General features: G+C 30.6%; 1 protein-coding gene across 5 annotated transcripts; it reads left to right on the top strand.

Annotated features, from left to right (window-relative positions):
- The first annotated feature begins 328 nt into the window (after positions 1 to 328).
- LOC143063387 (uncharacterized) lies at positions 329 to 22,262 on the top strand. Of its 5 annotated transcripts, none has more exons than XM_076235541.1 (11): positions 329 to 350; positions 2,680 to 2,996; positions 7,266 to 7,421; positions 8,465 to 8,556; positions 9,618 to 9,859; positions 10,324 to 10,544; positions 12,117 to 12,230; positions 12,492 to 12,560; positions 13,965 to 14,063; positions 15,925 to 15,995; positions 18,213 to 18,416. In XM_076235541.1, the coding sequence occupies exons 1-10, from the start codon at positions 338 to 340 to the stop codon at positions 15,988 to 15,990; spliced, it is 1,389 nt and encodes a 462-aa protein (XP_076091656.1). In that variant the 5' UTR covers positions 329 to 337; the 3' UTR covers positions 15,991 to 15,995; positions 18,213 to 18,416. The 5 variants fall into 5 exon arrangements, with proteins under 5 accessions (XP_076091656.1, XP_076091663.1, XP_076091639.1 ...); XM_076235548.1 differs by having other exon boundaries at positions 15,925 to 16,008; XM_076235524.1 differs by lacking the exon at positions 15,925 to 15,995 and adding an exon at positions 15,321 to 15,529.
- The last annotated feature ends 5,522 nt before the right edge of the window (positions 22,263 to 27,784 follow it).

The following is a 27,784-nucleotide window of genomic DNA, read 5'->3' as shown; positions in this document are numbered from 1 at the left end:
ATTTTTGTATGAAGATCTGAGCACAAAACATACCTGTGTTCATCTTTACATTTGCTTTATTCCTCATGTTAATATGGCACTCACAAATAACAATTAGGATTATACCGGTTAAAAGTGTAAAGGTTTATATACTGATGTCGTTAACGTCTTAATTTTATTGATCCAATTCGTTCATGCCAAAACAATAGATCCCCAAACTAATCAGATTAATATTTTATACTAATATTTCATTCAAATGCATAATATTTCCGCTACGTCACTGGGTTTCTATTGAATTTCGCTGAAATTTTTCGTAAGTTGAAGAAGTGGTTACAAAGCAACAGAAAGATTCAGCAAAATGTCTAGAAAAGGTAAGCTATTTTAACTATTATATCAAAGATGTATTTGTCTCTATTGAAAAAATGTTCAATTTTACAGTGGTCAAAATGATATTTAGATATAAACAGATGGAACAATAATAATGATAATCTTTAATATATCAATACCTGAAACTACCTCTAAACTCTAAGAACAGGACAGCCCAGAACACTTAGATCACCATAACCTATTTTGGGGATAATCTAGGTGACTGATAAAGTTCAATTTGATATCGAAATATTCTTTAGAGTCAAACGATGGCATGAATGGATATTTTAGTACATTTGTACTTCAATTCTCCTTCTTTCCACCCTATTACCAGCCTTCAAATATTGTATTGGTATTATCTTGACCAATCTAGTGTAGGGGCCAGCTGAAGGACACCTACGGGTGCGGGAATTCTCGCTACATTGAAGACCCATTGGTTGCCTTCGGCTGTTGTTTGCTCTATGGTCGGGTGGTTGTCGCTTTGACATATTCACCATTTCCTTTCTCAATTTTATAGTTTATGGTAAAATAAAGTATTCAGATATTTTTGACCATCTTGAGCTTTGTAGACTTATTTTAAGATTTGCATTTTTGTCCTAGTCGAAGTATTGTAAAATATATTTTTAGAAGTGGGGATTAGTATTTCTCTAACATATAGCAGCTAGGTACTTTTAATTAGTTTTTATGACTCAAATATTTTTTCTTCATTTTTTATCCTATGGTAAATGATATTTCATATGCAGCTGAATGCTTCTTAAACACTTTTTGCTTATGATATTATCCTCTTTCAAAATATGAAATAATTAGTTTCATCTCAAGTTTGTAGAAACGTTTTGTATTGAAGATTGTCCGCAGTGCTTGTTTCCTTTCTCAATTTTCTCCCTGATTGGGATAATCAATTAGATCAACAAGCATTAGTATTATGCAGATTTATATAAATGGTTGTAACAAACATGTAAGATGAGGTAAACATAGTTATTAAAATAAAATCTTTTTTATTACCAGAACAGAGGGACTTGTTCATATCTATAATCTAAGTTTTTATTTTCTAATAAGCTGTTTTAAATCATTAAATATGGAAAGATTTCAAATTTTTTAAGCTTTACAGTTAATATTTTATTTGTAGGTTGTTTTTGGTGCATATTTAAAAGTGTTAATTACTTATAAATGACAGATTAAAATTCTTAATCTTACAAACTATACCTAAATGATCTTTTTTTAATGTACAGTTATGATATTAAAACAATTAAAATGACAAAATGTAACATAATATCACATCAGAAAATTATTACTGTTAAATCCTATCCTCCTTTTTCACATAGATATTTTTTTTTATCAAGAAACACGCCTTTTTATCTAGGTCATTCAAACATTATTGTTTCATAACAAATACTATTTACTATAAGTTCAGTTGTACTTATTACAATTAGGGAATTACGGATATTCCTATTCTTAAAATGTGACAGATACTATTGGCTAAATTTTTTCTTCTTCTTAAACTGACATTAAGATTGAGGAAGATACTTAAGTATATAAAATAAAAATGGATCTGCAAAATTGAGTGGTTAAAACAATAGTTTGATAGATGGCATTTAATAATGCCATTTTAAGGTGGAAACAAATACCTTGACTTAAATTAATTTGGATATAGTTTATATATAGTTTTCATAAAATTTTGACAAAATATTTACTTTGACCTTTTGACAAAAATATAAAAATTTCAAAATAGTTGAACCACAGACTATATCAGAAAAATTTCATTGAATATTTAGCAGTTTGACAGACACTAATGTAGATCCTTGAATAGCTTAATATTTCCTTAACAATAGAATGTGATTAAAACATTCAGATGATTATTACAGAGTTATCTCCCTTGGGTTTATGTTTTAGACCAGTTTCTTTTTGTCACAGAATAGAAGTTCCATCATAATATAAGTTCCAAAAGGAAAAAAATATTCTGGTTTATCATTTCCACTGGAATAAATATTACAGTATATGTTCCTAAGAGAATAAATGGTGAAGAATATTTGTTCCAACATATAATCTAATATCAGGAGAATTTAGAACACTTATTAACCAAACTTCCATTGCTTAAACAATTTATAACAATAGATACCCTGGAATGCTTGCATCTCTTGTTGCAGAATAAAACATATAAGGGGTATTTTTTTCAACCAATAGAGAATTTACACCATGACCTATTTAAATAAAGTCTTATTAAACATGCATCCTCCTCTGTTGAAAGTTTAATGTTTACTCGGTGTAACATACTTCTTAACATTGAAATTGTACATTTTTTCTTAAATAAGAGTATTTTTTTTATTTTTATCACAGGACATACTAGAAATGGCAGTGAGACCCCTAGTCTGCCACATGTTCATCAGCCGAAATATAAATGCCACCATTGCAACAAATCTCTCGATGGCATGTCCATATATGGCTTGGAGACTTCTGAAACAGTCAGCATGCAGTCTTCAGCATCCAAACCTAAAAAATCTATTGAGGTCAAGATGCCACCAGTGAAAAAGACCAATGAAGATCCTGAGGCATTGCCACATGCACATACCACATCTGGTCCTTGTTATTTCTGTAGTGAGCATAAGGAAGATTATGAAAAGTTAGAAAGGTACCAGCCAACCTGGAGGGCAAAGGTCAGCTTTATTCTGTTCATGTTTGAATGTTCATACAATGTATTGGCATATTATAATGACAATAAAATATTTGACTTATTTTTTTTTTCATTTATAGAAGAATCTGAATTACTGAATTACTTAATACAAGCATTGTTGATTTGGAAAAGTAATTCAATTCAGAGGATCTGTCAGTTCTTTTAGGCGGATTTTTTCAGTAATCAGGAAAAGGTCCATTTTTCAGATACTATAGGTTATTGCCAATTACCAGTATATGATATAAGTATAAAATGATGTTTACATTTTTAGTTTTGATGTTTACCTTATCTGTGAGAATTATATAACTGTTTCTGTAAACATCATATGTCACCATTGAAAGTTTGACAGATAGCCAATTTTATTGATTTCTGCTCATCTATCAATGTTCACCATATCTGAGTTCACACTTAGCTCTCTCAGTGACAATTTTAGTGTCTTGAATACATTGAAGATTGCCAAGATGTGACAAACAGTTAATTCTCACTTAGTTTGTTAGTCTTAACCGTTCCTGAAAGATAAATTACAATCATTATCAATATACAATGCAGTAGATACCACATGAAATGTGTTTCAGAAATTGTTTCTGTGATTTTGTCAAAGATGAATAGATTGTAAAAATGAAACGTTAGGAAGAACATTTATACTTCTTTTACATAGAATATGATTTAGAATGTTCATAATTGGTGTTTAGTGAATTGATACTACAATCTTTACCATAGATAAGTATCAGAGAACTTAACAGTTAAACTGAATTTTTTAGAGAATTTTGTATAATTTATGTATATTTAACAAGTCTTGTTCATCCTACGGTTAACAAACAGAATAAACTTCTTTTCTTGGAATAAACTGTGATCTTAACCAAAGATAAGTTCAAAAAATGTCTTTCAGAACTTAATAGTTAGACTGCACTTTTAGAAGAGAAAACATATATCTAGCAGTAATAGAAAGTCTTTCAGACCCACCTTATTGTTGATTTATAAAACTCTTTTTGAAGATACTTTAATCTTAACCATAGATAAGTATAAAATTACTGCAATAAAGATGTATAAACCTTATTTTTATTTGGGTATATATGTTGAACATATTTTTATCAAACTATTAAACATTTGAATTAATAGTAAGATTAATTTTGTATTTCAACTATGTGGTACAAAATATTTAGCTATGTACGTAGTTCACATATTTTAGCTATGTTTTACATACTCTCATTTAAAGGATATATAAAATACTTGATATACCTACTATAAACAATATGTTTTATATTTGTTAAGAGCGATCAAAGCGATCAGAGTGATAGTGATGAAGAGATTGATGTCGCTGATACGTTGGTATGGTGTGACACATAGTTGTTTTAAATGCTATTATGATTATTTATTTTGGCTTGGTTATTATAGGAAATTTAGTCACTAGAAGTACATGTTTTAGTTGTACAAGTTGCAGTGCAGAATATATATATTTGATTTTATAGCAGTATTATCATATCCTACCAACCTCATAGCTAAATACTGAGAGTTTCTATAACTCATGCACCTGAATGCACATAGCAGAACATTAAGGTTTTTTGTCATTTTTTATATACCAGGATTTATTAGGTTTTTTTTAACATCCCTTTTCTGAAGCCTCTTAGATTTGGATTGTCAAAGAAATTCTTGTAACTTGCATGTTCAGTTTTAAATTTATGTTAAGTTGTTAAAGCAGTTGTGAGCTGTTGAAATCAGTAATGCGCTTTTGAAACTTCTCTCTTGGGGGATTTCTAATTATTAGTGACCCATCTCAGATCATTATGCCTGAAGTTTTAAGGAAAATTAAATGAAAATATAATTGGGCACTTGCAACAAATCAAACTTATACTACACAAGGACTATAAATGTTTTCCACCAAAAATATTTATGATATTAAAGTTTCACCTTATTAATTTTAGCAGTATATGATGATGCACATGATTAGTACATATATTTATTATATTTATTTTTCCTTAAATCGTGTCATCTAGATCTTTCATAATTGTATGACACAAGGGGAATGGGAATGCATTCAAAGTACAATTGTATCCTGTGAATAGGAAGTCTTTTCAATTATATTATTGTTATCAAGAGTTTTAATTTTCAGCTAGTGTGGTTTTTATTTGTTAGATTTTTATTATGAAGCCCACAGAACAAGTTTTCAAAAAAGATAAAAAATTTAAATTTACAAATTAAAATTAAATGCAGTGGAGTGTTTTTCAAAAACAAAGCTGTTTATATCACTTTAATAAATAACTTAGTCATTGTCTTTGTGATCAATATACCTTATCCCTTTAGCCCATAATCTAAAAGAACATTGTTTCCCCAGTAGACATGGACTCAATGACATTACATGCTATCAGGTTTTTTTTTAAAACTATTCTCTCTATAAAAACAAATCTACTGGGAATACTGACACTTAAACTTTAATATTTATGATGTTTTTTGTTCATTTTAATTTCATATTCAGAAATATCCATTTTTCGTTCACCTGGGTCAAAGTTCATTCTTTCAACTTTTCAATTGACCTTTCTTTGCACAACATTTGGGAAGGTTACCAACTCCACTTGATGATTTCATATAAAGCTTTAGTTTAAATTTTAGAAGCAATATGAGTTTGATAACATTTATCCTATTCCAGATGTAATAAATGGGAAGTTTCATTCTGACCTATTTCCTTTCTTGGCCTCATTTTCATTGATAATTGACTATATCACAAGAATAAAGTTGTTGTTTTTTATATTCCAAGATCTTTCATTTATCTAGAGTAATTTGTGTTCCTCTGACGGGGTTCATCTGAACTTGGCCTATTTTTGTGGACTTGGTCAATGTTAAGTTTCATGATTATGTAAGTTTCTCAGTTACTTAGTTATAGTCCAACTATCTTTGGTCTATGTAAAGGGGATACACATTTCTATCTGTTGGGGGTGATCTGATCTTGACCTCATTTTTATGGCATTTGGTCAATTTTGAACATATTGGTCCAGAATACAATTTAGAAATAATAATGTTCCAGGAGTCCCTTATAAATTTCTACATTTCTTTCCTTGAGTGTAAGATAAGGGTACTTTTTTAAAATTTTCTTCTTCACTGAATGACCAACTCTTAGTTATACATATGATTGGTACATGAATTTTCATATTTATTCTAAGTTTTCATGTTTTTCATATTTGTCTTCAACCATACAGATATCTTAATCTTTTGAAAATTGACCTGTCTTTGGATAGAGAACCCTCTTCAGTATTTTTTTTCTGGTCTGAAGGTAAACAGGATTACCTACTATTAAGTTGTTTTAGAATTTTTCTATAAATACAGTAAATAAAGTATTCCCAGAATGTCAGTTGTTTTACTATGTTTGTGTAGAATTTTATAAAAAAAAATGTTTTTTACACATTTTAGCTTTTAATCTTGTATTTTTTTTCAAGAAATAAAACTGTTTACATTTAGAGCATGTTAGATTTCAGCTTAATTTAGATGTTTGTAGATTGAACAGTCCCTCCTCTAGTCACGAGATTAATCAAAATGAGGCCCGTTGAGGAGTACTATAGCAATGATGTATTCTTTTGACTAGACAAACTCATGCAAAGTTTTTCTAGGAATTAGTTTTAAATATAAACAAGGATTATCTTGGTTCAAACGAGTATGTTTTTTTATTTTAAAAGATTGGCCAGGTATATAAATGGCTTTTGATAGTTCAGATGTATTTGTAAAATTATTCTGAATATATTTTGTATAAAAAGACTGACCTGTGTATAATGTGCATCCAAGTAAGGATAAAACTTGCTGTAATAAACATGTACCTTATGCAAAAGTTCATGATCAAATTTTTGTTTGTCAAAGGTATATTTTTACAGTGCCTATTAAAAGCAAAGAATGAATTATTTTTCTACTGAGAATTTTTCCTTTTTTCTCTTTTGTTATTTGGTTTTATATTCATACATATTAAATATTTGTAACAGAGTTACTTACCATGGAATCTCAAAATATTTATGTGTATGTTTAAAGGCAATAACTTTTTTATATGGATTCATTTAATTATGATAAGTTACAGGCTTGATTGGAATACCCTTTAAATACCAAAAATAATGGATTTTCTTTAACGAACATGGAAAATGTATGGTTAATATGCTCTAACAGTCATGACAGTGTTTCTAGGTCTTGAGCTGATATTCAGAAAAAACTTTAAGTTAAGATTATGTTAAAACAATTTGCATTATAATTTTAAACCATACACATATTTTATTTACAGAGATTGCAAGCGGTTATTGAAGAAACAGAAAAGAAAAACTTAGAAATAAAGTCAGACTTGAAAAAATTAGAGGGAACAAAAAAAGAGAAAGATGCCAAAGTTCTTATGGATACAATCTACAATCAGTTAGATGATCACTTAAAGATGCATCAACAGGTTAGTGTAGGGATATTTTTAAATTGCATTGCTTCATACAAGTACTAATTGGTGACCTTGTGGTTTAATAAGTGTAATGAACACTAGCCTGTCAACACTAAGGTTTGATCTTGAGCTCTTGATCATGGCAGGTATGTTCGACTGCATCTTAATTGACTAGGATTGCCAGTTGCTTAAGGTTGGTGATTCTCTCTGTGTACCATGGCTTCCTCTGCACATAAAAACTGGCTGCCATGATGTAGCCAAGTTCTCTCTGTGTACCATGGCTTCCTCTGCACATAAAAACTGGCTGCCATGATGTAGCCAAGTTCTCTCTGTGTACCATGGCTTCCTCTGCACATAACTGGCTGCCATGATGTAGCCAAGTTCTCTCTGTGTACCATGGCTTCCTCTGCACATAAAGACTGGTGATGTAGCCAAGTGTGCTGAGAGTGGTGTTAAACACCCACAAATAATTCATTATCAAAATGTACAAAATCATGGGACTGTTCTCACATGCATTGGCTTAGTGTTTGTAAACTCATCGAAGATACCAGCCTTAACAGCCTTGTAAAAATAATGGTATAAAAACTTTTCTCATTTGAATCTTGCAACTTGTAAGCACAACTTATTCTAGAAGATTTTATAAAAATATTGGTAATAAACTTTGGTTTGGCAAGTTAGAAACGCACATTTGAAAAAGGGTGTAAAGGGGGGTTATCTGCAAGGAAGAACGTTAAATACATTTGCCATTTCACAATGAACAAACAATAAAAAAAATTTTTGCACTTTGATCTTTTTATCAATTTCACGAAACATGGTGAAAAAGAACCTTTTTCATGGCTGCAAGTGAAACTAAAAAGGCAAAACAAGTTGCACGAAAATAACCCTTTACCACCCTCTTTGAATCTTGTAACTTGTAAGCACAACTCATTCTAGAAATTGATAAGCCAGTGAATATTAATCAGCAAAAATTTGTTTTCATCATGTTTTTTTAGTCCTAGAAATGGTAAGTAAATCCCATCTATTATTAAATAATCAGATATTTCTTTCTTAATTCATAGACTGAAAAGGAAATAGATGACTTAAAAGATGAATTAAGGAAAAAACTAGGAAAACCTGCACCAAAGAAAAACAGTGAAGACGACAAATCTTTGTAAGTATACAACTATATAATATATATAAAAAAGGAGATCAGCACTTTACAAATTTCATGTAAGCGAAGCACTTTTCTGGATTCACCTTCATTATGACTGCTCATAGTATAGCTGAATATTTGATATCCATGATTGTATATAAACCAAAATATTTGAAAGCTTTATGACTAAAAAAGGACCTAAAAATGATAAGAAGCCCTAAAATTGCATGTTTGAAAATAAATTTAATCTTATTGTTAAAATATGATGCAACATTCTTGATATATGGCAAAAAAGATGCAATATTAAACATTATTCCATGTTGGTATTATTTTAGTAAGTTTCTCTATATGAATTGGATTTTAAATAAAAAAGCATATTCACCTGAGAAAGTGTTATTCACCGCGCTAAACGTCACGCGCTTTTACATGCAACGTTATGGTTAAATGTTTCATGTGAAATTTGTTTTGGTATATGTTTGTCATTAAATACATTTTCTTTTCTCGGAATATGGAATAAAACAATTACTGTCTTTTGTTTCGGTAAATATGGGGTTTAATTGACTTTTGAAAAACTGATATTCACTTCGGCTGTCGGCCTCAGTGAATATCATTTTTTTCAAAAGTCAATAAAATTGCATATTTACCTCATCAAAAGACAGTAATTGTATAGTATTTCTGATTTTAATAAAATATAGAAATTATATATTGTCACACAACACATTAATTCATAAATGCTCATAGGGCAAGATAATCAGTGTTGTTTAGTCACAAGTTGAATATTTTTTGATATATCAAGTCTTTGATTAGCTGACTGTTGGTTTTAATGGAAATAACAGAAAATACAAAGGAATTTTATCTTTATCTATGCATTCTCAATTTATTTTGATGCAATATCATTAACAATGTCTTAACAACACCCATGGTTGTATAACGTCAGAGGAGTGAAATTATCAGATTTATTTCGCATGTGAATAATTGGTTTTTATTTAAATAGCAAATCACCGTATAAAGCAACATACATGCATTTCAACACACTGACTTTTATTTAATCATGTTATCATGATAAAACTTATTTTCAGACAAAGTAGGCGGCCTATGGCATCACCAGAAGAACAAGTATTAACATATGAACTAAAATCACAGTTACTTAGGAATGTGGAAATGCAAAATCATCGACTGAAAACAGAGCTGACACTCCATGAGAAAATGACTGAAGCCAAACTGTTAAACCAGCAAAACAAACGACTAACAGACGACAACACAACGTCCAAAACAAACACGCTCAGACTCATGAAAATGTTTGAAAAGAAAGCTAAAGATGGTAAGTGATAAAAGTCAGTGATCATTCTTATTATCAGTTCTTCAGAAAAAACAACATGAAGTGTTTTCTTGTCTTCGTTGTTTTACATATTTGCTGTGTTCAAAGTTTTTTTTAATCCCACAGGATTTTTACCTGTGTCGTCAGAACCCATAGCAGGTCTTGAGTAAAGGCTCCTCTTCAGATGTCAATTAATTTAACACTTAGTTGATATCATGCCTACCTCCAACACTTTTCCTTCAACAGAATTTAAACTTTGCAAATGTATGTAATGTGCTTCTCATGTAGGGGGAAACAGGGGGGTATTTTGCAATCACCTTGTTCCTCAATATGACTGTCCATTAGTCTTTACTTTCATCTAAAAATATTTTCCTCAAATTGAATTTTTATTATAAATTAACTTATCTACTATGTAGTTTAGAGACCAGAAGACCAGGTGTTTAAATATCTTTATATTTTTATAAAAGCTGATGCAAAGTTAAAGGAAATGCAACTAGAATTAAATAAAGCTCAACAACTTGCCAGGAAATACCATCAGATGTACGACATGGAACGCCGTAGGAATGGGCTTCCAGAAGGTACATACAGCACACCAGAACCTGAATCAGGGACACCAAGACAGAACAACAACTCATCAAGCTTCCTCGGACAGAATGTCAGAGTTAATGATGTTATTAGAAAAAATGAGGTATAAATTAACAATAGAAATTAATTTCATAAGTATGTGGGTTTATGGTATAAATAAAGAGTTTTACGATGTCAGTACCAGAAAAGAAGATATTTAATGAACTGGTATGGTGATGGTTGATATTTCTCCTTTGAATTGTTTTTTACATTGTCATTTCGAGGCCTTGAAATATAAAAACTGACTATGAAGTATGGGCTTTGCTCATTGTTGAAGGCCATAGAGTGACTTAAAGTTGTTAATTTATGTGTCATTTGATCTCTTGTGGAGAGTTGTCTAATTGGCAATGATACCACATCTTCTTATTTATATGTAAGAAAAATGATAAAAACCAAATCTATGACAGATTAAAATAAAATATAAAAACACGTATGGAAATTTCAATGATTGCGTCAAGGTAATTTCCCTTGTGATCAATTTACCAAGATCTAATGAGGAATGCTATAAAACACCTTCATATTTATAACCATTAACCTGTCAGCAAGAAATGTCTTCAAGAAATACCGCGAAACGCAAGAATTTTATTCATTTTTAACGCATTAACCAATTTTTATGCTAAAAGAATATATTTCTTGAATTATATTTACTACATCAAACAATTACAAAAGTATGTATTTGTTCTACAAAAGGAAATCATTTACACCATTCTTCAAAATATCCTTCACAAAACTATTCTTAAATTTAATGCATATTAGAATAAAAATTGTTTAAAATGTCTGTAAACATCTATGAGACAGTAGACAATGGAAGGCTGAAATTTAATCCTGCTATTACTCAATTTTTAACTGTGCAACCTTATTACAAATATCAGGTGACTCTTTCAAAGTAAAATGATATGGTATGAAATACAGAAATTTTCTGGGATTGGTATAGAGTATTAGTACTTTTATAGCTTCTAGACTGGATTCTCAATGAGAAACACAATTTTAATTTGTTAAGTGCTTCATAACTTGTACTAATTTGGAAATTAATTGTTTAAAGCCTAAAGCATAGATATCTCATTTAATTTGATTTAGCAGTATTTCAATTTATTATTTTTTCTCTGCTATTTGCTCTCAATATAGCTGCTTAATTCCTTGTCACTGTATTGACTCAAACTCTCAAATTTGATTTATCAGGCATAATCAAACCGTTTTTAAAAGGGGGTTTCCAACCCAGGATAAAGGAGGTGTTACTTACTGGTTTCCTAAGTATTTTTCAGCTGTGCCATTCTCTTTCCTGACTGCTGATACTGAATTATTGTTTGTTATGCTTGTTTTGTTAATGTAACCTAAAGCTGCTTTAATCAGATGATTGGTTGGCCGATTTACACTTCCAGACAAAGGCTCAATGTTGAAGACCCTACTGTGACCTATAATGGTTTACTTTTACAAAATTATGACTTGAATGGAGAGTTGTTTCATTGGCACTTATACCACATCTTCTAATATCTATTTGTAATTATATTGCAATGTTTTTGTTTTAAAAAAAAATCCCCCCAAAACGTTTTTATACATTGATTATTTTTTTTCCAATGTTTTAGTCACATCTTCCTCAATCATTATACATTTAAGTTAATTTACATTGTTTTGACAGGTGCTTGTGGAAGAGAATGAGAAATTACACAGAGAAATAGCTAGGCTCAAACATGACAATGCAGGACTGATCAAGAAATGTAAACATGCCATGTCTGATAAGGAGAGTGTTGTAGTAAGTCTAACTCTTAATCTGTCCTTTATTCATTCAGTTTTCATATATTTGGTAGACTGATAAAAGTGATTGATTGTTTTATGTTTTTGTTTTAATATTATATTTAACATAATAGCTATCATACCAATACTCATATCACTTACTATCCTAAAAATGTTCCATGTTCCATGTATTGGTGAAATGGTCAATTAATGGTAGAGATTTCTATTCAGTTGTTCATTAAAATGATAATATTGTAATACTTGATATCTCTGTTAACAGCATCGCCTAGATACAAGTGAAGCTAACAGAAGAGATCTAACAAAGAGATTAGACAGAGAGAAAACACAGGTATGATAATAGATGTTGGCACTTTTCTTTATTGAGCTCTGTGAGGGGAAAATGAGACTAAAAAGTAAAGTCCTAGGTATGTCAATAGGAGGCATGTAAGGGTTAGAATGGGGCATTTGATCATCAATGGTTGTCATGTGTTTTTGTGATTCATAAATGTTTCTGGTGGCTCATTTTATATATAGATTGGACCATAGATGTTCCTGTATGAATGTTTTTACACTTTTAATTTTTGGGGCCCTTTATAGTTGGTGTTAGTTTAGTGAGCCAAGGCTCTGTGTTGAAGACAGTACTTTGCCCTATAGTGGTTTACTTTTACAAATTGTGACTTGGATGGAGAGTTGTCTTATTGGAATTCATACCATTTCTATGTTTAACAATGTCCATGGGTTATACCATTTTTAAGATTTGATGTTTGACATCGTCCATGGGTTATACCATTTCTAAGATTTAATGTTTGACATCGTCCATGGGTCATACCATTTCTAAGATTTAATGTTTGACATTGTCCATGGGTTATACCATTTCTAAGATTTAATGTTTGACATTGTCCATGGATTATACCATTTCTAAGATTTAATGTTTGACATCGTCCATGGGTTATACCATTTCTAAGATTTAATGTTTGACATTGTCCATGGGTTATACCATTTCTAAGATTTAATGTTTGACATTGTCCATGGGTAATACCATTTCTAAGATTTAATTTTTGACATTGTCCATGGGTTATACCATTTCTAAGATTTAATGTTTTACAATGTCCATGGGTTATACCATTTCTAAGATTTAATGTTTGATGTTTGACATCGTCCATGGGTTATACCATTTCTAAGATTTAATGTTTGACATCGTCCATGGGTTATACCATTTCTAAGATTTAATGTTTGACATCGTCCATGGGTTATACCATTTCTTAGATTTAATGTTTGACATTGTCCATGGGTTATACCATTTCTAAGATTTAATGTTTGACATTGTCCATGGGTTATACCATTTCTAAGATTTGATGATTTACATTGTCCATGGGTTATACCATTTCTAAGATTTAATGTTTGACGTCCATGGGCTATACCATTTCTAAAATTTAATGATTGATGTTGTCCATGGGTTATACCATTTCTAAGATTTAATGTTTGACATTGTCCATTGGTAATACCATTTCTAAGATTTAATGTTTGACATTGTCCATGGATTATACCATTTCTAAGATTTAATGTTTGACATTGTCCATGGGTTATACCATTTCTAAGATTTAATGTTTGACATCATCCATGGGTTATACCATTTCTAAGATTTAATGTTTGACATTTTCCATGGGTTATACCATTTCTAAGATTTAAAGTTTGACATGGTCTATGGGTTATACCATTTCTAAGATTTAATGTTAGACAATGTCTATTTTAGCACAATAACTTATCTAAAAGTTTAACAAGACAAGCATCAGATTGGATTCTATTGAAGAAACAGTTAGCTCAATTTGATGAAGAATACAGATGGAGCCAGGTAAGTTACCATGACAACCATCTGTGTGTATATTAACTCACAGGTGATCACAATATTTTCACTAAACCCATTTGCTGATTTGGTTGATTTGAGAATGGTTGGTTGAGATGATTGCTGTTTTTATGAAAGCTCAGTTTTTATGTTTTTGTGATTGGCATTATTTCATTTTGATCGAACTTAATTTACAAATTTTGTTTTCCTGTTCATATAACTTCTGATATTCATTGAGTGTAACATGACTACTTATGATACATAATCCTCATTATATATGATTTGAAACATCATGATATGAAGATTGGGGTGTTTAACGACCTTACTGTAAACATATTTTATTAAAGAAATCATTATATATATAGCTACAAGGGTAAAGACATAAATACGAAATATACAAAAGATTCAATAACTGGGATTAGGAAACAAGAGCAGTGCTCTTATATAAATCCGTCTCCCTAACGACCTTGACCTTGACTGGCCATGAAGCCCTCATACATCATGATAAATAGATTTCCTTTAACTTGTCATATTGAGCTAAACTCATGAATTTCATTTTACAAAATGTATCCACATTCTGTTTATCCAATCAAATTCCTGTCCATTTTGTAAGCGGTCTAAGGGTCACTATGGTGAATTAGAAAAAATAACCCGTCTGCTCAATAACAACAGGCTAAACCATGACCAGTTATTATACCAGATCTATTGAGAGTAAAATATACTTTATGCATAACAAACATATCTTGCTCATACACTTTTAAGAAATATCAATCATTTAAAATATTCCAGTATTATCAATGTTTCCAACCCTTAAACAAGAAGCTCAGTGAGTCATAGCCCAATAAAGCAAGCTTGGTGATATAAAGCAAGCTTGGTGATACCAAGCCTTTAAAGGCAAGTTCAATGTTTCTGAGACTTTAAAAGAAAGCTCTGTTTCTGAGCCAGTCAGGTCAAGATAAAGGTTACAATATACCCATTGGAAAAACATGTAAGTTGTGTCCTAAATATTAAATATCTGATTACATTAGAACAAAAATGAGGATATTTTTTAATTCTATTTTTTCATTACTTCTGTTACTAGACACATATGTTACTGTATGTATTAATTTGATTTGTGAGTGACAGGACATTCAATCCTTACAGCATTTGTTACAAGTAAACCAAGTCAATTAGAGTTAAAAGCATACAGTATAAGAATAAACTGCTGACAGCATATTAACCAATCAATCTGTTTAAAATGAGTATGTAATTTATTTCCCATGTAAGATGAAACAACAGTGTGAAGAAGAAAAACAAAGATTTGGATTACTTCCACCAATATATTACTATATGCCTACGGCAAATCCTGATACTGATTATACATATAACGATGATAATGAGGACTACTCTCTGCCACCAGAGGGCACCACAGAACCATGTCTTACCCCCATAACAGAGGTCGACTCATGCTTCAGCAATGACCTTGAATAATGATGGTATTGAAAAAAAAAATGAAACGTAAACTCACCGCTTTAAATAAGACATCACTTACCGTACATAGGGGCATGAACAAATATAAAGATCACAATTTGTCCTTGCTAAAATGTAGTTTGATAAGGCAGCTTGCATGTTTCACAGCTTATGTAATTTGAAAGAAGTAATAGTATGAGTAATAAAGAAAAGATTTTACATTAGATTTGTTTGTTTAGAAGATTTTAATTGAGCATGCAAATAAGATATATGTAGCAATACACAAGTATTGTTAAATGATAATTACTTCAAAGGTAGATAACTCATATAGAAATGGAAGCAATGGTGGTATACAGTGTATATAGATAAAAAAGATTACCAGAAGATAATTTCTGTATTGAAAAAGTTTGCCTTTCTTCAGATAACAAGGACAAGACCACACACAAGACAGAACCTTGGTTTGTCTCGCAATACAACCTGCCTTTAGTTCAGGTCATTAGTTCAGGTCATTAGTACAGGCCCATTAGATGTACATGCACAGTTCAATGTATTCTCCATCAGCCAGATATGATTATATTTTACTGCTATTGTTTTTATTTTGCTTGTTCTATCTCAGAAGCATGATATGTACTGCTATACTTTATAACTGTTAGTATTTACATTTGTACCTATACCTTTATGATATGAAGTAGGGGGGAATGTAGTAAATGTTATATTAGACTTATATTGTCCCTTGCCCCTTTTCATTTTTCAGCTATTTTGTTTTTTGTTCCCATGAGTTAAAATGTCAATAGGTTATAACCATAAAAATAACTTCACCATCACTTGTCCCATTTATTAACCCTCCAAATAAACATTATCATGACAATTTTTAGAGTTTTTTTTTTAACATTTTTACACTTTTTTGAAAATATTTTTTTTTTCTATAATATATTAAGTCCAAATAAAATGATTGTTTTAATTATCAGATTTTTGTAGTGTTTTTTATGCAATAGCAAAGTTATAAAAGAGATTATTTAATATTTTGTTAATTATGCTTATTTTACTTGCTTAACTAAAAGATAACATTCTTTCATACGTCTTGAACTTATGTTTGAAGTTTTGGATGAAGTTAACTCTTTGGAGAAAATAACATTATGTTCATATCATTTCATTATCAAGATCATGTCAAGAGCCACACGGCAAGGTACTCGAAAGGGTAAAAAGACTCCTGCACACCATCCACCACCTCCAGGGAGTTTAATGAAACGGGAAAAATCTATCCTCGGCTCTGAGTGGACATCTTTATATAAACATAGTCGAGCTGAATCTATAGCAAACTGGAGTCGAACCTCTAAACCAACCAGAGAACATTCTCTTATCTCTGAATACATTGGAATCACTAAACCAAAACGAGAAAAATCCAAACTTTTCCCTCCAATTTAATCAGGTGACCTATATGTCAGCATGGAGTGGATTAATTCACCAATCACATATGTTTAACAAATAACTTACAAATATTGAGAGTCACGTATGAAGTTTGGTTTTGTCACATCCCAATAAAATCTTGTTACCTCCCCTGAAAACTTTTTGAATTTGATGTGTGTTTATATTAGATTGTACCTGAAAAAAATGGATTTATAAACATGTTTAAAACAGATTTAACAATTATAAATACCCTTGTGAAAGCATGTAACCCAAAATGGAAACACTGTTGTAGTTTGAACAGACAAGAAATAACATGAAAGGGGGTAAAAATTTATGGCAAAAATTCTGAGCATGCACTTGATTATTGTCTTAATCTTATTTTTAATTCTAGATGCACAATTTGAAAATAAAAATCCATGTCTAGTGTCACCTCAATCTCACTTATTTGTCAGAAACACTGACAGCTTTTGTCAGGATCAGTTGAACACTGCACAGAATAAATAATTCTTCATTTCAGAGTATAAAGTTATGAATCTTTGATACTATCATAGCATGTGAAAGACTGTTGCTAATTATTTATACTGATATATATATATATATAGTTGCTTCATATATTGCTATTATATTTGATAGTTAAAACATACAGACATATCTATGTCATGGAAATCCATCAAATAAAATTAAAAGTCTTTGTGCCATATTGAAAGAAGTTTTATTGTAGATTTCTGTTGCTGAGATATGTATTTAAAATATTTTAGACATTATCACCAGCTAAAGTGCTATTGGTCAATTTTATATATTAAAAATAGTATATATTTTGGGTTCAATGCACAATTTAGGTATAATTAAAAAGCTTCTAGCCATATGTATAGTAGCAAATTCAGATACAGTAAAACCTGAATCTCTGAATGCTTTGCATGTTTATGCATGATCTGCATGAAAAATGTACAAACAATTTTGCTTCTTGAATATTTATTATTAAAACCACACTGAAAAATATCTTTTGAAATTTCAAATATAAATCCTAATAAAAATCTATTTTTAATCGTTTTCTAATCAAGGAAAATGTATGAATTTTTAGAAGTAAATTGTAACAGGTATCAGTTATTTTCAAGTTACCCTTTTGTATAAAGTTATGGATTAAAATCAATATTTTTTCATAGTTTTAGAAAACTCACCACAAATGGTAGAACATGAGTTGAAAGTTTCATACTCAAATGAAATGATTTTAAAATATTTTTTGAACCAAATGTGTATTGAATTAGGATGTATAACCTAATATGTTTAACTGTATTTTGACAGGTTGGTCCAGTAAATCCTCACGGCGCTGACCAAAGAACTTACTCTCATCCTGTACCTAGAAATGTTTACCAACCAAGGAGAATGTTTTCTCCAGAAAACTATGCCAACCAAAGCTCGACAGCATAAAAATAAATGTGTTCAAATAATTGTGTGACGTGAAAATCTGTTTTTTAAGCATTAAACAATAGTATTATAAAAAGGTAATCATGGATTTCAAATTTTATATCATTATACATCAACATAGAAGTAATTGTATGAAACTAATTAAGCTGTACAATTATCTCCCTTGTTTGATTCTGTTTTAATGGGAGATAACTCTTTATTTTTATTTGTCACTTAAAATCAAGTTTTTGCAGATTACTGTTAGTCAATTAAATTTAGGAATGAAAAATGGTTAAACCAAAAAAAAAGTTAACCAGAAGTTATAAATATATTTATTGTAAAGTTTGAGCAGTTTCAGAATTTAAATCGGCTACATTTTGGATTTCTTTATTGAACAAATAATCATAATTCTTTTTAAATATTGACTACCTATGATAATAATGATGCATAGAAGAAGTAATTGAGACAAAGACTGTGATAAATAATTTGTTGTACCGGTTTAAAATCCGTCCTTTTTATCATGTGATTTTTTTTTTTTATGTATACATGTTTTCTTGCTAATTTCTTCTACACATAATTTGTTTACACTACAGGGTACTTGGTGACTTTTAAGGCAATTATTTTAATTGTTTTAATTTAAGGTGAATATTATATTGGTTTTGCTTTGATTATAAATACCCATAGGCATTGTTGCTTTACTACCACACAGTTTGGTATTAGATGGAAGTTCTACTTTTTGTAAATGTTTTTACTCTATTTTTTTACGTCTTGGGAGTTGGTAGAAACTGATAACAAAATGAAATGTCAAATTTTCCATGACAGCTAGCTTGTCTTTAAAGTTATCGTTTCATTGTGATCATAGTTTCCAGATACTAAGTAAGTTTATTTAATTAAAAAAATGTTTTCAATGATCAGACATTTTTTGTGAAAAAATTGAAAGCTTAACAACCATGTATTTTTTTTTTTAATTGGCAATATCTTTTATTGTTACAGTATATGATAATGTCAATGTTCTCTGACCTATATAGCAGACAATGAATGGCCTTTCATTCAATGTTTTTTGTCCATATCTTTGAGTTGTATCTTTGCTTTGAGAATACTTGATGAAAACAAGAGTATGTGCATCTATTTCATTGACATTTGATAGATGACCTTTCATGTTTGTTTTCCTCTGATATGATTAAAGATATTCAGATAAACTGATGTTAATGAAAGAGAAAAGCAACAACACACGTACACAGAAAACCCACATATTCAGAGGTCATGATATGGTTTACAAAAATGTCCATACTGCTTTGCAAGCCTTAAATTTTCTCGAGTCTAAAGAAGTTAGGAATGAATTCAAATCGTCTACCTCTTTAGAACCAATTAGATAAAAATAACAAAAATACAACCTATTTGAGTTAGGTTATTGTAAATAGTTAGCCATAGAACTTAACATTTGTTAGGATAGGATTTGGGTTTACAGGTATTCAGGTCCTTATGGGTAAAATGTACATGTAGTTTGAAAATAAAGTATCTTAAGGATTAATTGTAATTATGTTTTAATAACTTACTAACAACACATTAAACATGAAGTCACAGTGAATTTAATACCAACTTTAATCCTTATACCGTACTAAAGTTGTATCTAACTAACCTATTTTGTTCAGTTAAATGTGCAATTAGCATGTACAAATCTCATATTTATATCATAAAATGTCCACCCACCAATTGGTAATTCCTTGAAACTTAGTTTTGGAAAATTAGGTTAAATAGAGAGCTATAAAAATGTAAAAAAAAATATTTATAATTTTAAGACATTGGAGGTATTACTAAGAGAGAAAAATCACATTTAATAAGTTCATGTAATTGATATAGAATTTAATTAATTAATGCTCTACAGCTATAACATTGGATACTTTTTCAGAAATAAATATACATATACAATGTAATAAAAATAAAAGCTTGACAGAATAAGAATTAAGTTCACTTTCTTGTATAACAGTGTTATTTGGTGTCATTTTATCCTGTCATTTTTTAAGAGAAATTCTAGTGTTGACCATTTGTTTTGGAATGTTGAATACTAGTAACAAATATTGTTTGACCACACCCTCAATTTTAGTTGCCCTTTCAAAAGTTTTATAATGGTCACAATTGCAATCTTCTTTAGATAATATTGAATGTTATAGGATGATTCACTATGTTTGTTTATTTAAATTAAAAACCGAGAGTCATTGCCTTTATAATCTGACAAGTTTTAATTAACATAGTTTGTGATACAATTTAAATCTAGCGTTTGACACACTTTAGTACATGTATTCTTTTCAGTTTAATTTGAATATATATTCGTGATGTTCAGGAGATTAGCTTCATTTTCTCTTATTTTTTAAGAAAAATCAGTTAGCTTATATCTCCCCCGTTACATATTTATTACTTGCTATATAACGGTTGTTATCACAGGTTGAGTTTTTATAGCATAATTACTCAGCTTTCTGTGTTATCCTAATATCTGGATTGTAACAAGTGTGTAAATAGTCTTTGTAAGCATCATTACATGTTATACTAGGCAATGTCTTTTTTAAGCCTTGGATGTGATATTAGAATGTGTTGTATTCATGATGACTTTTTTCCCTAAACATTTGCTCAGCTAGTGAATATTTGTATTTGATGGATACATATATATACACAACTTTTAATTTTACAATACTATGTATTAGCTATTAATGGTGGGGTACCAAACTTCTTAGATATTGTGGGTAGAGTTAGACTACAAAAAAAATCAATTTTCAACGAATCAATTTTCTATAGGCTTTCACAAATCCATGAATTCAAATATATGGATCTATGAATACTCAATTTTACCCTGATGCATGAAAATTGCACAAAAATAAATCCTCTAAACAATTAATTTAAAAAAACCATTTGAATTTGTTTACTGAATCTGAGATGAGAATGTAATGTTATATGTTTTGCCATTCATTCTGATGTTAGATAACTTACTATTGTTGATAATTGTTGGTATTTTTAACAAGTTTGATTTCATATGAAACACAACGATAGACAATAGTAACATTAGATAAGTGAGCGAGGGTACAAGCTATATTCAATCACCTGATGAACTTCTGTAAGTAACGATAGACAATAGTAACATTAGATAAGTGAGCGAGGGTACAAGCTATATTCAATCACCTGATGAACTTCTGTAAGTAACGATAGACAACAGTAACATTAGATAAGTGAGGGAGGGTACAAGCTATATTCAATCACCTGATGAACTTCTGAAAGTAAATGTATGTTGCTTGTATAAATATTAAACTATCCAGACCATGCTGCTGCTGAAAACAATCTTGTGGTTTAATATATCCTACTCTTAAGTGGAGGCTATAGTATGTCCACTTTGTCTGTTTGTTTGTCCAGTTAATATTTTCGTCACACTTTTTGTACTACTGAACAGATTGACTAAATTTGGTCGTTGGCTTGATTGTGATGAGTTGTAATGTGTGAGCACCTTTTGGGATCTGGGGGACACAAACTTGAATTATTAGTTGGTGTATGTCAGGTAAGACAACAGGTAAATTCTTGTTGTGGTATACATATTTTACTGGATAGACACAACATTAATTAACTTAAGGGTAAAGCATTTTCTCCTGGCCTAAAAAAACAGAAAAATTCATCGTAACTCAATGAGTTTTATTCCTGACCACTATGAAACCGTAAATTGACAATCTGAGACCGTTTTAACAGTATGTATTAAATATGAAGACATTTCATATTGTTTTTTATTTGCATACACAATGTGTTATATTTTGGACCAAGTACTTTATGAATGGTCTATATTATTTTTGTTTGTTAATGATATTTTTACATATGTTAGTTTATAGTATGCGAGTCAACCTTTGTTTTTAACAAAATATGATCTGTATTATTATTTGTATGAGTACACTACAATAAAATATCTTCACTAGATTAATTAGTTTTATTTGGCCTTCTAAAGTCTTATAACATGATACTATATAGAAAAGGTCAAGCTGTTTCACCATCAGACATATGATGTTTGTTGTTTTGAATTATAAAGGACAATGAAAAATGTTTATGGAAGTATTTTATTTTTTTTAACAATTTTACAAAATTTCCATGAGTTGACTGACCTTACATTTATTTCTTGTTGATATTAAAAAAACAACTGTTCAGTAAAACTGATTTAAACATTAATGAAGTTGTAGCACTTAAGCTTTGAGAAAGCCCAAATCTCATTTTTAAGCTCACCAGACCCACATGCAGGGCCAAGTGAGCTTTTCTCATCACTTGGCGTCTGTGGTCTGTCGTCCCTCGTCTGTTGTCACTAACTTTTACAAAAATTCTTCTTCTCTGAAACTACTCTGCCAAGTTAACCAAACTTGTCCACAATCATCATTGGGATATCTAGTTTTAAAAATGTTTCTGATGACCTGGCCCACCAACCAAGATGACTGCCATGGCTAAAAATAAAACATAGGGTTAAAATGTGGCTTATATCTCTGAAACCAAAGCATTCAGAGCAAATCTGACAATGAATAAATATGTTAAGTAGGTTAGGATCTATCTGCCCATAAATTGTCAGACGAATCAGACACCTGTTGTTGGGTTGCTGCCCCTGAATTGGTAATTTTAAGGAATTTTTGCAGTTTTTGGTTATTATCTTGAATATCATAACAGATAGAGATAAACTGTAAACAGCAATAATGTTCAGCAAAGTAAGATATACAAATGAGTCAATATGACAAAAATTGGTATAAGGATTTGTTGCCCTTTAAAGTCATTTTTTACAAAGTTTCGTAAATTTTTGAAATATATTCCAAAAATCTTACCTGAAACAGATGAGAAAAATTTAACCAAAATTATCCACAATCACCATTAGGCTATCAAGATTAAAAAATGTGCCTGCCAACCAATATGGCAGCCATGGCTAAAAATAGAGCTTATATCTCTGAAACTAAAGCAAAAAATATAACAGTTGCATTATTTCATGCATCAATTGTAAACAAAAATATCAGATGAGCGACACATGTTCCTTGGAGCATCTAGTTTTTTTGTCCTTCATAAGTTGCATTGACTGACTGACTTATATCCCAACTAGGATTTGAAGCGAATCGCAGTCATCTTCACCATAAAAAAAGATGTGGTATGATTGCCAACTGTCTGGTATCCATCTGTTTTTCCATCACATATTTAATAAAATTGAGAAAGGAAATGGGGAATGTGTCAGAGAGACAACAGACATTCAAATTTGAGACACTGACTTGTTAACTGATATTCATATCGTCTGAGACACTGACTTGTTCACTGACATTCAGGTCGTCTGAGATACTGAATTGTACACTGACATTTGGATCGACTGAATACTGACTTGTTCACTGACATTCAGATCGTCTGAGACACTGACTTGTTCACTGACATTCGGATCGTCTGAGACACTGTCTTGTACACTGACATTCAGATCATCTGAGACACTGACTTATACACTGAAATTCAGATCGTCTGAGACACTGACTTATACACTGGCATTCAGATAATCTGAGACACTGACGTATACACTGACATTCAGATCGTCTGAGACACTAACTTGTGCATTGACATTAAGATCGTTTGAGACACTGTCATTCAAATCGTCCGAGACAATGACTTGGCATTCGGATCGTCTTAGACACTAAGGCAGCAACCATTTGATTTTCTGGGGGGGGCTATGGTTTTTTTTTCTGGACAAATTATTTTTTTCGCCTGCGGCGAAAAACAATCTATTTTTTTCGCGACAAGTCGAAAACAATTTTTTTCTTTCAATTTTAGCATTACATATAGTGGCAGCTGAGGGTGAAACAAACAATTTTTTTTTCTCAGAATCAAAAACAAATTATTTTTTTCTCCAAAAACTGGAAACAAACTTTTTTTTCCAAAAAAAACCATAGCCCCCCCCAGAAAATCAAATGGTTGCTGCCTAACTTGTACATTGACATTAGGATCGTCTGAGACACTGACTTGTTCATTACATGGCATTCAGATCGTTTGAGACACTGACGTGTACACTGACATTCAGATCGTGTGAGACACAGATCTGTTCACTGGCATGCAGATCGTCTGAGACACTGACTTGTTCACTGACATTCAGATCGTCTGAGACACTAACTTGATCATGAATATATATAGAATCAGAAGTCTATCTTCTGATGAATAAGTACTATTTCTTAAAAGATTGGCAAAAGATACCAGAGCGAAAACAAACTGACAACGTCATGGCTTAAAATGAAAAAAGACACAAACAAAACGTGCAGCCAGGTATAATTATATGTAATCGATATCATAACACCAGCTCTTTGATAAACATGCTTAACCATATTAACTGGCCAACACTATAACTTAGAAGAATAAGAACAAGGCTTATATTTTTCTTTTAAATTATACACCACCAAGTAGCAATATACCCCACAAACCGTTGTTAATACCATCAGACAGTCGAACAAGGCAATCACTCACAGTCACTCATTCAGGCACATACATGCAAAAAAAAAGAATCATATAAATTTTCATTCTATCCTAGGACAATCATCCAATGGAACATTTTACCAGTTACTGCTGTCTAATGCACCACAGTTGAAGCCCGAGTTCAGAGAACAGACTCCTATATCTGTTCTTAACCATTTCCAATACTACAACATGTAATTGTAACACCTTGTAAATAGTTGTATCTTATATGTACAGTGAAAATCAAAAAAAAGTTAGTCGATTTCTTTATTAAATTTTTGATGTAAATATAAAGTTGTAAATTTTACCCACGCATGCACCGATGCAAGACGTAACGGCCATACTACCATGACGGCCATAGGATGAAACGGCCATACCCCGAAAAGATGAAACGGCCATAGTACAAAAACGGCCATACTTTGTAAAGACGTATCGTCCATGGTTTTTTTTTTTTTTTTAAATGTTATAGATGAATTATTTTGATACTTATAGATGGTTATTATAACTTTTAAATAAACTATACTGTTTTTCCATTATTTTATCTTAATTTTTGTTATATCATTTGTTTACTCATTATATATTTACGTAAATCAAGGACGTATAACTAACACGTCCTTGCGTAAATGAATGTGTTTAATCTAATAAAATATTAAAATATCATATTGTTTTCTAAATGATTGTTTGATATCTTGCGTATAGCAAATAGAACGAATTGAACAAATATTAATGACTATATCCGAATGGGAGACTAATTTCTGTCTGTTATAAAATGATAGCACTAATTATATGAAAAACACTATAAGAGTTCTTATTAAAAAATTATCAATTGTCTTCTAAAATAGAAATAAATATAATAAAAATATTAATCTCAATAAATAAAAATACCTTAATATTTTAAAGATTTGAGAAAAACAAATATGCTTAATGTTTAAAACTTAGACAAAAACTAGGCTATCAAAATAAAAATGTACTTCTTCAATCAAATGTAAATAATTTCCTTCTCATAAAACATTTCTGCAAAATTTTACATAGACATTTCTGAATTTGCTCGGATCTCATTATAAATATAAACTTATCGTCCATATGCATTGTTTCAAAATTCTCAATTAAATAATTACATTCATAAAATAAATCATATCGTATATCTGCATATAAAGGGCACACCATCAGAAAATGTTTCTCTGTAAAGGAAATACAATTCAAGATCACTATAAAAACACAACTCCCAAGCTGAGTTCAAGCGGAGTGAAAACATACATTTGGTAGTGAAATTCTTGTAAAAATACAAGCTGTTTGAGCAGTCTTTTTGATGTACCGACCTTGCTTTATAAAAGTAACCAGAAATGTCGGTGGCACTCATTTGGGAAATTGCTGTTCATCATGTCGTACCCTTGTGTGCTATGTGACCAGCAAGTCCGACCAAGACAACATGCTCTCCAATGTGAAGATTGTGATAAATGGCAACACAGGCTTTGCAATACAGGTATTTACAAATTTATTATTAATTTAGTTTTTCCTTTGAATCATATTTCGTACTTTCGGTCATATTTGATACATTTTGTTTTCAAACCGTTATACTTATGACAATGTATGATTACCTATAAAAGACCGATCATAAATCATATTAATCCAATCATTGGGCGCGTGTCTCTGTTTAATGCAAAGTAAACAAATTACGGAGGTGTTAATCCTTTAATTAGTTTATGTGATTGCCAATTATCAAACAATGTTACAAATATTAATGTGAATTTATATATTTTGACAATATTTTTGATAATTTAATATTATATTTGACGTTTTTTCTTTACTTTTCTTTTGTGCAAAAATACACAATTATGTTTTGTTTCACGACTTTTATACATATGTTTTTCGTTTAGGCTCCAGAGACGAGACACATACAAGCAGCTTCAAGGCCGTCTAACTTCACTGTGGGACCAGTACGAGGAAGACAGTATCAGAACATCCGACTTTCTCCGTTCCGTAGGCTATCTGTATGCACCACCTGTTCCTCAACCAGAGACCCTCCCAGAGTCCGACTCTGAAGATTCAGACTACGAGTCTGATTAAGTGTTAATTGTAGTGACTTGATGAACATATTGATTGTGCTTATTATGTGTATACTAGTGCTTTGTTAAAATAGTAACTTTAATGAGTTCATGATCGTAATATAGTGCATTTTGGTATGTTTTAGGGGTTTTGTTTCAGTTGTGACGAGATTGTTAGTTTAAAAAATGTATATAAGATGAATGTCCTACATGTATGAACGAAATGTATATATGAATGGTTTGTGTATGTTGTATGTATGAAGAAGGTTTATATGTTTGGTGTATATTTGTTTATCTGTATGACTGAATGAATAAATAAAATATATTTAAAAAAAAATATCATCTTTTTGTTTCTTATACTAGAGTATATTGGTATGATTGCCCATAATACAATTATCCATCAACAAATGCACAAAAATGAGAACATTTAAATTGTCAACAAATAGTATTCAACACAATTCAACACAATGAACAAAGCAACAAGAACATTCAGTATGATAAAAATCGGGTGCCAATCGAGTGCACATTCCTGTCAGATTTTACGGGTAATTTGTTATGTTATTGGAAAATTCTGCAGTAGTCTCTGTCTTGGAAAGATGTTCAGCAAATAGAATGACTCTAAACTATAAGAAAGAAAAAAAAAAATCAGAATTATTAAACAATGTGTCTGATGATCATGACAAATATAACTCGAACTTGATGAATTGCCTTCCTTAGAGTTAACCTTTACACTGAGTCCTGTTTTTAATTTCACCAAGACTGAGATTGAGAAGATTTTTATAGTTTAGAGTAATATATATTTTTTACAGATATAATAAAAAGATCTGTAACATGTGCTTGTATTTATATATCGTCATTGACAGCGACAGTCAACATTCCTACAGTTTAAAATTCATATAAAATATGATGCCTTTATATCACATTACAATAAAAATGATTCTTCAGAAA

Source organism: Mytilus galloprovincialis, chromosome 1, assembly GCF_965363235.1.
Source record: "Mytilus galloprovincialis chromosome 1, xbMytGall1.hap1.1, whole genome shotgun sequence".
Classification (NCBI taxonomy): Eukaryota; Metazoa; Mollusca; class Bivalvia; order Mytilida; family Mytilidae; genus Mytilus; species Mytilus galloprovincialis.
This window is presented reverse-complemented; position numbering and strand designations above follow the sequence as displayed.

Coding starts and splice junctions, on each gene's coding strand:
- LOC143063387 (XM_076235515.1), top strand. Junction 7,422..8,464: donor ACTTAAAGATGCATCAACAG/GTTAGTGTAGGG, acceptor CTTAATTCATAG/ACTGAAAAGGAAATAGATGA. Junction 12,561..13,964: donor TAGACAGAGAGAAAACACAG/GTATGATAATAG, acceptor TGTCTATTTTAG/CACAATAACTTATCTAAAAG.